This window comes from Carex rostrata, chromosome 6 (genome assembly GCF_964058835.1).
Source record: "Carex rostrata chromosome 6, lpCarRost1.2, whole genome shotgun sequence".
Taxonomy (NCBI): Eukaryota; Viridiplantae; Streptophyta; class Magnoliopsida; order Poales; family Cyperaceae; genus Carex; species Carex rostrata.
In genome coordinates, this window is record NC_135923.1 from 12,761,195 (window position 1) to 12,773,945 (window position 12,751).

A 12,751-nucleotide genomic window follows, 5' to 3' on the forward strand; every position below is an offset into this window, starting at 1 on the left:
AGAAATGGACGGTAACAAAGGAAAAAATTAAATCTTAGGATCATCTGCGGCGATTTGTGAAATGTGTTCCTTGTATTTAAATTTTGGGAGATGCATTTGACAAATAAATTGTTCGGATTCAATTTAATAGAATTAAAAATTTGTAATTTGAAAATAATTGAGATATAATTAGAGAATAATTAGATTCCATAAGAAAGTTAAAAAAAAAAAAGGATAAATTTCGCTGGAGGTCACTCAACTTTGCTCTTTGTCACGAATTGGTCACTCAACTTTGATTTGTCCCTTGAAAGCCACTGAATTTCATATTTGTTCTAATTTAGTCATTCCGTCACATTTTTCATCCAAAAACTTAACGGATCTGACGTGGACATCCAACTCATCATTTTGACTTATTTGGATACAATTTGGAGATGTCATTCTATTACTATATTTTTCCTTTCTTTTTCTTTCGCTCTTCGTCTTTCTCTCCCAGCAAAGATATTTCCCTCTTCTTCTTTCTATTACAATTTGAAAATATACATCTTGGAGACACGTATCAAAGACAGGAAGAAAATTTACACAATAAACTTTCGTGATCCCAACGATATTGACTTCCCTTTCTGTCACCTGATCTAGCGATATTGCCTTCCTTCTCTGACTCTCAGAATTTGTTCCAACAAATGACAAATAGTTGTATAGTCATTAATTCTCTTAATTAATTATGATTCTTTTCTCTTTTTTACATTGTAATATAAAAAAAACATATCAGTAAAATAGAGAAATTACTTTTATCAATGTTTCACCCACTAGATATAAAAAAAGTTTTTACAATTTAGTCCCTGTGCATTAGTGTGCCCTACCCATTATATACTGGTACACAAACCAGTAAGCAAGAAATGCGTGGATTTAGATTACATTAAATTAATTAAAAAGTTCAAATGGAGAACAGTAAGAAGACGTGGTCTAATTTATATGATCTAAACTTATATCTAAATTATTGCGAATATATAGGCCACACATGGGAGCTCTTTCGATGCTTCATTGTTGAATTTTTCACATGAGGATGAAATTAGGGTTTAAGAGAAAATAATTTTCGAATCATAATAAGGAAGAATATGGAACAAGAGGTAGGAAAGAAGAGTGCGGAGGGAATAAGATAAGAAATAAAAGTAAAAAAAGAGGAAATAAATTATCAATTCTAATAGAGTAACAAAGAAAGAGAAGAGTCTGGAAGCAAAATCGAAGATGAAGAGTCTGGGAAAGAAAGAAGAAGAGGGAAAGAAAAAGAAAGGAAAAATATGGTAATATAATGGTATCTCCAAATTGTATTCAAATAAGTCAAAATGATGAGTTGTCCACGTCAAATATGTTAAGTTTTTGGATGGAAAAAGTGACGGAATGACTAAATTAGAACAAATATAAAATTCAGTGGCTTTCAGGGGACAAATCAAAGTTGAGTGACCAATTCGTGATAAAGAGCAAAGTTGAGTGACCTCCAGCGAAATTTACCCAAAAAAAAAAAAAATTAGATATGTAATGCCCCAATTCTTGCTTCTTTGGAAATCCGATTCAGATATTTGAAAAATAATTGAACGTCTGGTTACTTACCCGAGTAGGCTCTATCATTTTTGCACCCCCAAAGAGCGCACACCGAGCTTACATACATTAGCCATTGATCATCATTTAGCGAAAAATGGAAGAGTTAACGGATGGGACTGTGGACCTACCTCTAAGTGTCATTGGGAACTATAGGTATTACAACTTGAGATATCATCTTCCGTTGAAAACTGAAGTATGTTTATTAATTGATGTGAGATTATTCGGTCATTTAAAGTTTATTAACTGATACTTAATTACATTTTTCTAATTTAAAGTTGTTCACTTTATTTTATTACTTTTTTAATATTTGTTTTTATTGCAGGAATTTTGAAAGCTTATACAATATTAGACATAGAAGGTTACGAAAATCGTTAAATTTATATCCATGTTTTATGTTTTGTACTCTTTTATTTTGTTGGTACAGTAATTTAATAATATTTTGAACTTTATCTATGAGAGAGATAAAGTTGAAATGAAGTACAAATACAAGCATATTTCAGACTCTCTCATAAAAGTATATGTTTTACTTTGAAAAACTTGAGCAAAAAAAAATTGTTGTCTAATTGAAAAACATATATTTGAAAAATTTGTTACATCTCTACAAAAAAAATTTGTGCCTGTCATGCGCTTATTTAAAGTTCAATAAGAGAGAAGGTGTCAAAATGAGAATAAATAGGGGGGGGGGGGGGGGGGGGGGGGGGGGGGCTGAAGACCCACAAGATTATTTTATTAATTATTTTAGATGAAGGCATTTTGTTTGAAAATTTCGAAAAGTAAAGCTTTTACAAGGCTGAAGACCCACAAGATTATTTTATTAATTATTTTAGATGAAGGCATTTTGTTTGAAAATTTCGAAAAGTAAAGCCATTTGTAAAATTTCTCATCTAGATATACACCTCAAATTTCTCAATATATAGTCTTAATTTTTTAAAGTGATAAATTAAAGAGCGTGTTTGGATGAAGCAAAGAATAATGCTAATTCGGGCTAGCTATTATTCCAAACTACAATTTTACGTTTGAATGTGTTTGAATTAGCGAAAAGAGACTATTATTTGTTTGTCTTTTGTGGATTAGCATATTATTCTACTAACTCAACTAAAAGTTAGGTTAGTTCACTATCTCAAATTTGAGTTAGCTCACTATTCTCATTAACTCAAGTCTCTATCCAAACACACTTTTAAATATACATGAGTGGGAATTAAGCCTCCGCAGGTGTGACTAAGTCATTCCAAACACACTTGAGAGAGCAACACGGACGTTTAATAAAGAGCCGTGTAGAAAGGTGAAAATTGTACACGGTTTTTTGTTTAAATAACAGTATAGAAAGCCTTGAGAGAGCTACACGGATTTTTTACTTAAAAATCCGTGTAGAAAGGTTATTCTAGGGTTTTGGTTATATAAAAGACCTTCTCCTTCCAGCAGCGCCGTTTTGATCAATTAATACTCTGTCTCTCTCTCTCTCTCTCTCCTTTCAGCAGTGCCATTCTGATTTCTGTGCACAAGGAGCTAGGATCTGAGATCTTTGAAGTTAATTTGTATTTCTCCTCTCTATCTTGCTAAGCTTAGTCATGTATATATATATATTTCTCTTTTCTGTTACTAGCTTATTATTGCTTATTTAGGTAAATTATTAATTAATGCATGCATGCTTGATTTGTTAAGATAATGTAAATAATTAGTGTAATGTGGACCATTTTTTGAAAGTGAGAAGTAAAGAAAACGCATAAGGTCTCCATCATCAGATCTGAGGAAAACCGTTGAAGATCAGTACTAACGCTTCCGCCTAAAGATGTCTGCACTTCAGAACTGTAAGATTTAAATTACTTTGCTATTTTATTTTGAATTTACGGATTCTAGATTGCTTGTGTTTTTTTAATTGCAAAACACATCATAAATTATTAAGACTATTATTTGGTATCAGAGCCATCATAAATTCATATAAGATGCAATAATTTTTTTTTTACGAAATTGATTTTCAATGGTTCGTATAAAAGCTAGACAGATTCAACTAATTTTATATATAAATATTTTCTTATAATTTTGGATGAAAAATTTAAAGGAGAATTTGTATTCCCTATTATGTATGCACATATATGTTGATCAATAGATTCTTATTGGAGATGCAATATGTTGGAGACCTTTAACCAAGAGGCATCATGTCATGGATCACATGGGAGCTCCTTTTTTGATATGTTGGATCTAATACGCCTTAGTTTGTATGAAATTTCGGTCCAAGCTAGATCATAACCAAGAGTTTTGGCAATTTGATCCCAACTTCCTGAATTTTGGGCCAAAGCTTGATCATGTGGTTACTAAATGGTAAGGATATAACTTTTATACAAACATTGTATTGGATCCTGAGGAGTATATGTTATGTTTTATCACATGAGATTGCATGTACAAAAGGCTTTGTATATATATATGTTGCATGAATTGTAATCTTCTACCTTTTCTTGTTACTAACTAATACCAAATTATAATTGTAGTATGGACCAAAGCAGAAGTGTTACACCAAGGAGCAGATCGACGATGTCAGATGTATGTGGACAGGGCGGTTTCAATTTAAATTTTGTAATGCTCAATATGGATTTGTATAATTTTATATAATTTAGTGTACATAAATTATTTATACTGTTGTATAGTTTTGGAATTATGAGTTTAAAAGACCTCTGTTTAATGTTTCTCTGTTTTGGAATTCTAATTTTAAATGGCTAACAAAATTGGAAGCTAGCCACCAAAAAAAAATGGGAAAAAAAGGACAATTCTACACGGACATTTAACTAAAGTCCGTGTAGAAAGGTATTTAAACATTAAAAAAAAATTGGAAAGAAAAAACAATTCTACACGGACATTTAACTAAAGTCCGTGTAGAAAGGTATTTAAACATAAAAAAAAAAATAAGAGAGCTACACGGACATTTAGCTAAATATTCGTGTAGAAAGAGTAATCGTACACGGACATTTAGCTGAATGTCCGTGTAGAAAGAGTAATCGTACACGGTTGTTTATGTAATAATCCGTGTAGCTCAGTTATTTTGAGAGCGACACTGGCAAGCGTTTGTACACGGTTGTTTATGTAATAATCCGTGTAGCTCTCGATAATCGCACACGGATAAATATCCGTGTGTAAATATTCAATGATTTCTACACCCTCACATTCTACACGGCAGAAAATCCGTGTAGCTCTCCTGTTTATGTCCGTGTACAATCACTTATTTTGTAGTAGTGAAGGGAGAACAAACTGAAGGAGAAGTCATAAAACCATATTTGATTAAAAGTATATCTTTCTATATATGTCAATTATCAAGGAATCTAATCCATCATTTAGCTAAGAGAGATTAGTTCATTAATTTCAAATCCAAAACTCCCAAACCTCCTTAATTTTTACTTTTACATGTTTCTTTCTTTTAATTTTATCAATCTTATGTCTAATTTTTGCTGGCATCCTATAAATTAAATAAACATCCAATATAATGAAATTGCAGAAAAGACAGAGTTAAGGAGTGTAACTCTACCCCTAATTAGCTCATAAGTATATTTACTCCATTATGATGGAGAAGAGTCGCAGGATTGACGAGGGAATTAAGATAGAATGGGCATTCTTGTCTATTACAGTCAAATGAAATTTTTATTTTTATTTAATTGAGATCATATAATTTATGGAAAAATATCAGAAGTATTCATTTTTCTTAGGGATAAATATTTAAATTTGAATTTAAATGGAAAAATATTTTAAAGGTGAAGTTTCGTAGATATATATCTAATTTTCTCTATTTAAAAAGGAATCCGCCTACTTTTTTAGGCTAAAAGTCCACAATAACTGTCTACAATATTATATTGATGGCATGATGCATGCACCTAAATTTGTTAAAAAGAAAATTAATATTTCTTTCTATCGATCGGAGACAATACTTTTCCTTGATATCCAATTTATCTAAGGAGTATGTTTTACGTATCCACGTGCATTAATTGCCCAGTCTATACAAAAGTTGCTAACGTAGAATTTTTTTTTGAAAACTTGGTAGAAGCTACCAGGTCTAACGTAGAATTTTTAACTTGACCTTTACTAGAACGTTCTTTGGAAGATGGAAGATGAACAGCATTGCAAGGTTTCCGCGCGCGGTCATCGTTTCTTCAATTGTTTCAACCGGATCCAAATCCTCTCCGGCTCTGCACATTTTGGCCGTTATATATGTTTAGATAGGAACTTTTCTCCAAATCCCATAGAGAAGCATGAATCTCAAGGAAACAGAGTAGGTCCGATGGGCATCGGACCTACTTTGGTTTCAACGGATTCACTCACCGTTGGATTAGTTTTAGAATTCGTGTTAAAACTTTCACATCTACTTTAATATTCGTGCGCACAAATCTTGAAGCAAATTAAACGGTAGATCTGTCCATCGGAACCAAACTAGGTCCGATGGTCATCGGACCTACACCTTTCCCGAATCTCAAAGCAAAGTTAGCAGTCTAATTTGTGTTGCGCCATATCCCTGCACGTCAACCTAGCTTGTTCTTTGATATTGATTTTTTTTGTTAAAGACGGATACTAACTATCGTCCAAAAAAATTCTGTATCTCGTTCAGTATAAAGTTCATTTTGTTGCTTTAAATTGAGCAGACTTTCTTTAAGCAAAAAAAAGAATGAATCTACACTGGACGAGACCTAAACATTTCGGGACGAGCAAATAAATTATTTGTTTAAATAAAAATTTCCGTATACCTTGATATTTATTTCTTTTTAAGTTGATGTAAATTTATTTCTCTATACATACAACATTATAGTAGAAAATATATATATAATCTGAGAAATCAATTTGTATTGTGTGCTTTCGGATTATATGCCGGGCGTGAACGAGCAAGAGCAAGCTGACCTTGGCAAATCTCTCTTTCATGTGGGCCTACTTAGATGGTCATCTTGTTATTTGAACAAATTCTTTTGTCAATTTCCAAGAAATTATAGCCCAATTAGCCCATCTTGAAGTGCAATGTGCTACCCCTCGGGTCACTGCTATATCCATGACATAGAAATCAGGTCACTGCTCTCTCTCTTTTTTTTAAAAAAATTAGAACCATCTGATCTATAACAAACAGATTTGATCACATAAGAAAGTCCTGATGCTGTGATTTTGGGATTATAGAAGAGCAATTTTCGGAGTTTTTAGATGGATGAGAGCTTTTTGAAAAGAACACAAGACGAGGAATGGGTTGATGATTATTGTTTTGGAGAGGTTTGAAAGGTTTTTGATGGGTGAAAAAGATGATAGAAGTTCGAGGTCCGTGTCTAAAAATTTATAAAATAAATAGCACTGATCTATTTCTACTTCTAAGTTACTCTACTTTGAAAACAATAGCAATTAGAATTGAGAAATTTCTGCTGGATTCCTTAATTGATAATGAAATAATACAAGGGCATATTTAAATAACAAAAACATACATAATAATTATGGATAAGCTACATGGATGCTAAAACAGCAATCCATATTTAGTTGCGCATTGGATGCATTGGAACTAGGTCGTGACACCTGAATAGTATCGGACAGTTCAGACACGAAAAGCAAGATACTACTTATTTACGTGATGAATAACGAATCCGTATCCCCTCAAGTTATCTGAGATACAATTGGGAAATCTGAACCGTTCCTTAACTCTGGCACAAATCTGGCACCAACAGACCCATATCTCTATTCTATTATTAAGCACGTTGGGTGTCCGATCCGCCAACGGCTACGATTGAGAGATGAAACTTCGGATTTGATCTCAGCTCTCCAATTACATATTTTGTCTTCTTTTGATTAAATGCATCTGTTTTGTGTATAGAAGTCTAAATTTAGTTAAAAACATACCCACCACATATGCTGCCACACGATATGTTACAATTAAAATTGAATAAATTCTGAAATTTAGCGATATATTTATCTGTTACCTTATTTTTTTTGTTTGTTTCTATATTTCTCCTCTTCAATTGAGAAGACTCTACCTTCCATTTTCTTATTTATTGTTTCCTTACTTCTTCGTTCCTATACGAATCACAATGGAAATCATTTTTTTTATTTCCTTATTTCTCTTTCTTTGTTTCTATACATATTGGTGTGGGCAATTTAGAATATATTTCTGATATAGAATATATCAATGTGTGTGTGTGTGTTCTAAATTGGAAACAAAGAAGAATATAAATTGGAACGTGTGTGTGAATATATATTTTTCTTATAATATGTGTGTGTGTGTGTGTGTATCCTATACATACACACGATAACACTTTTTATTTATGTTTTTGATATCATATTATATGTTGATATTGAATTGTTGTGTGATATTTGATATTAGATTCGAATAGAGATATTATTTGATATCATTGGTACTTAAAAATAAAAAATTATCACATCATCAAATTGTTATCAGAGATCACAATTAAAGTTAATTAAAAATACATAATCATATAAATTTTCTATTAACATGTGTTTTAATTTTTAGATAATTATTATTTTCATTGATATATTTGTTTCTTATAATATATCCCCGTTGCAACGCACGGGTATGATACTAGTATCTACAATAGGCACCGTATTTTTTTTGACCCAGCTGGGATTAAATTATGACCGTTCTTTTTCCCATTCTTGAGGTACCCGAGGGGATACGGATTCGTGAATAGCAATAGATACTGCACCGAATCAATTAAACACAAGTACAAATTGACGGAACATAATGAATAGAACAAACTTAAAAACCCCAAGAAATTCAAGGCAGAAAAGAAAAACAGTATAAAGTAACAAACTTGATTATGCATGACCTACAAAAGCATCTCTAAGAAACTCAATTCTATGCAGTGGATTTATCCTTAGAAAGCATCTTAACCTTCTGAGAGAGCTTTCTTATAACATCCACAAGCAACAGTTTCTTCTGCATCCGAAACTGTACGGCCAGCTGTGTTGCCGGAGAAACAACTGTTTTGAGCATTGACTCATCCTGCATTATCTTTGTTGGGAAGTGCTCGAGTGATATAACACACAATGCAATTACAGTTCTGAGTGCAGCTAATTCAACTGTAGCGCCTAGAGGAGGTTCTCCATCTCCCAGCACCATTAGAGTATCCAAATTGTGCTTCTGCACTGACTCCAGGTCAGATGAGATTAGTACTCTTAATGCTGCTAATAGGCGGCCATCTACCAACTCAGGCCCGCCAAGAGTAACCTGAAACAAAGTTAAGATATTTTTAGAAGGATGCAACTCTAACTAAATGAGACAATGCTAGAAGGTGGATATTGGTAATTTCAAACCTTGAGAAGTGCATTATTTCCAAGAAGATTAAGTTTGGATAAGATCTCTTGCTGCCAGATGGCAGGAGAGGAGAAGCTTGGGGAAGAAACTCCAGCCGCCATGCTGGTGGCATCAAGAAGACTGTCATCATATCTCAGTTCAACCTGGTCATAAGGATTTGATGGGACCACAAACCCATAATCAAGCATGAACAGGTCATTGCTCAAGCAACCGTAGTTAAGTGTGACAGGTGTGTTTTGCTCGATTTCTTTCTTTGCCACAACCTGTTTCAGCCATGGAGTATGAAGATATGTAAATTTGTTCAAATATTGGAACATCTAAATTGTTATGAATGCTGTATTAGCATAGACATAATTAAATTATTCCTTATATTGGGAAAGTAAAACTATTACTTGTCTAACGATACGTACATGACAAAACTATTGCACGGTAGACTATATCAGATTTATACATCTAGTGCCCTATTTACTTAAAAGCAATATTTTCTGTAAGGGTCATTTTTGCATTTCATTAGAACATTTTCCATCAATGTGTAATACAAAGTGCAAAGTAAATTGTAAATCTTGACACAACTTCAAACGTCAATAAAAAAAAATGAAAAGAGCCAACTTTTCTGCAATTTCTTTCAAAGTTTACCAATTCAAACAGACAGTGATACAGTGCCCCATGCACTGCCTCCCTATTTCACCCATTGTCACTGCAAAAGGGACCTGCACGGTCAAATCTTTTGTGTGTGTGTGTGTGTGTGTGTGTGGGGGGGGGGGGGGGGGGGGGAGGGGGGTTGTGCTTCTGTCAGTGAGTGTTGGGGCATTTCATATTTTTTTCCCTTGCCAACACAGCAATTAAGGAATGAGGTTGGACTTAAAAGAAAGAGCAGCCTGCTTATTCTTGCTCTATCTACATGGCATGAGTTGAGATTAGAGACCTTGAGGAGAATACATACCTTGACTGACATGTTTGGGCTAGTTGCATCTCTCTCTTGTACAATAGACGCATTAGGTGTGAAGCTATGGTTGCACATGTCTATAAGGGGGAGAAGCATTGGCACCTCATTATGCTTTCCATCAGGAAGAGTTTTGCCATGCAAGCGGAAAGCTCTTGAAGAAACTGCAGACATTGCCCACCCGAGTGAACCTGAAGTTACATCTTGACAACCGAAAGGGTGGTCCTTGGGAGATATGTCCTCAAGAGCAGCTTTGACTTGTTTCTCGAATTCAATAAGAAAACGGCATCTTTTATTGATCTGGAACAAACAAAATTTGCATGAGAAATTTATCAAGGAACAAGTCAAAAAACCAAGATTTATCAAGGGTTTCCTGTGTGCTGCTTTCATACAAATAAACAGATGGAAAAGTCATCCTGTCTTTTAACTGGCCCAGATGGGTATTTTGGCTTTCACGATGCAAAGGATCACCAGTTGAATTGTGAACTAAAAGCTACAATAGTATTTCAAAATAGTGGATTGGGAGTGGGGTTAGCGAAGTTAGCAGCTAACCCAAGAGTTCGGAACAGCTGCTAACCCAACTTCTCATTGGAATAGCGGAATAGCCACTAACCCAAGAGTTGCCGAAAACCCATCTAAACACAGAATAGAGTTCGGAATAGCTTGTGAACCTGGATTAGCACTATTCCTCTATGATCCAAACGCGAATGGATTATGAACATACATTTAAGTCATTTCACCAACAAAATATAAATTTCTTTATAGGTGATGTCAGTTTTGCAAAAGGAAAAGATTAGGTAGTATTTTGCAGTAGGTGATGTTGTTATTAGCTCAATCACTGATTAAGCAAATTAACCTGGTGGAGAAGAGGACTATATTGCAGGCTCTTAATGTCCTCGCCAGAGAAGAAGATGGGAATGCTAAATGTCTCCGGCAAATTGCTCATGTATGGCCACCAGAAGGAGTCGTCTTTAGCTCTTTCCTGAAGCAGTCTCAAGCCCAGCCTCATAGACCACAGTTCCTCTGTCACATACTAACCATGGGTCTAATTTTAATTTACTAAAGTTTAACAATGAATATTAGAAGCTGGTATGGGCTTAACCAGTGAAGATCAATCTTCTGTCTTCACATCACATATTTTCACTGGCAGTGCCGTGACTAATTGAGTTTGCAAATTAAGGGCAAATGTGAGAAGTTTCAATACCGGGTACTTGTTCTGCCAGTTGAGTGAGCACAGCATCAGCCCCGTCAGAGGTGTGGCCCACTGGGTGGTTCCACCGTAGCGGGAGGTGGCTGGGGAGGTTGATGAGCTCAGATCCGGCTGGGATTTCGTCAGTGGAGACGACGCCAAGGCCAAAGTCAGAGTGATCCCCAATGGTGAGGTTCGGGTGCACTGTGCCGCCTTCACGACAAATCCACCGTAAGAGGTCGGGTGGGTGTGAGACTATGCGGTTGGCTGAGCAGGTTAGAGAGCGGCGATGGGTTGGGCTGAGGAGACGGAGGGAGGCGGCGGAGAGAAAAGGCTTGGAGGTCGATGAGGTGAGCATTGCGCTTTGAAGGAGATCAGTATGGGAGGAGGGAGAAGCAGAGTTGCGGCCGAACTGTGGACAAGGCTAAGAAATTTTCAATGAATACGGTACCTGGGATAAGAGACGGTGATCTTAGGACGTCTCTCCTTTCTTGCGAGAAATGGACGGTAACAAAGGAAAAAATTAAATCTTAGGATCATCTGCGGCGATTTGTGAAATGTGTTCCTTATATTTTAGGGTTAATTTCTCACGTACCCTTCAAGAGTTTCTTAATTTCTTATTTACTCCTTAACTCTTCAATATATCTAATTTGTCCCTCAACTCTTCAAATTCTTTCTTTTTTACCCATAGAGTTAACTACTCATTACTAAAATTTAATTTTTCCCATTTTATCCTTGTGTGGGCCCTCTAATTAAAGCATATATATCCCTCTAGTTGGTTTGCTGTTTCAGAATTTTACAAGTAATATTTTAGTTGATTGGTCCAAGACCCACAAGATTATTTTATTAATTATTTTAGATGAAGGCATTTTGTTTGAAAATTTCGGAAAGTAAAGCAATTTGTAAAATTTATCATCTAGATATTAAACACCTCAAATTTCTCAATATACAGTCTTAATTTTTTAAAGTGATAAATTAAAGAGTGTGTTTGGATGAAGCAAAGAATAATGCTAACTCGGGTTAGCTATTATTCCGAACTACAATTTTACGTTTGGATGTGTTTGGATTAGCGAAAAGAGACTATTATTTGTTTGTCTTTTGTGAATTAACATGTTATTCTACTAACTCAACTAAAAGTTGAGTTAGATCACTATCTCAAATTTGAGTTAGCTCATTATTCTCGCTGACTCAAGTTTTCATCCAAACACACCTTTAAATATGCATGAGTGGGAATTAAGCCTCCGCAGGTGTGACTAAGTCATTCCAAGATTTAAAAAAAATATATCATGAAATTTAGCCGAAAAAAATTATTTTCTATGTATGAAACAAAAAATTTAAAGATGTTGAATGCAAGAATCGCACGTCCCTTAAAAAAAACGCTCTGGTTTTTCAACTCTCCAACCTTGACATGTGAAGAAAATAATGGCATCCTTGACTGTGTGAGAAAAACAAAAATAATCATTGAAGTTTGAAAAGCTTTTGAAATATGAAAAGTTGAAAAGTAAAATAGAAAATAACAGTAGTGCGTTTTGAAGGTTGTTTTGATGTCAAGTAGTTTTGTAATATATATTAGTAGGAAATGTGATGGTTATTCATTTGTTTGTGTAATGTTGGATTGTATGTACGTAGATCTATGGTAAAAACTGTCAGCTTGGTATCAATACTTTAACTTTGTAGGTTTTGTCCTGATAATGAAATCGGTAATGTTAAGTCACTTTTGTCAACAAAAAAAAAATAAAAAAATAATAGTAGTGCGCCATAACCA

General features: G+C 34.4%; 1 protein-coding gene across 2 annotated transcripts; it reads right to left on the minus strand.

Moving 5' to 3' along the window:
* Positions 1–8,268: 8,268 nt before the first annotated feature.
* LOC144555821 (uncharacterized) lies at positions 8,269–11,470 on the minus strand. 2 transcript variants are annotated; one of them, XM_078304252.1, is made up of 5 exons: positions 11,002–11,470; positions 10,654–10,820; positions 9,798–10,097; positions 8,854–9,117; positions 8,269–8,767 (listed from the first exon to the last, which is right to left on the minus strand). In XM_078304252.1, exons 1-5 carry the CDS (start codon positions 11,342–11,344, stop codon positions 8,396–8,398), a joined length of 1,446 nt encoding a protein of 481 aa, XP_078160378.1. In that variant the 5' UTR covers positions 11,345–11,470; the 3' UTR covers positions 8,269–8,395. The 2 variants fall into 2 exon arrangements, with proteins under 2 accessions (XP_078160378.1, XP_078160380.1); XM_078304254.1 differs by having other exon boundaries at positions 10,654–10,830; positions 11,002–11,172.
* Between the last annotated feature and the right edge of the window lie 1,281 nt (positions 11,471–12,751).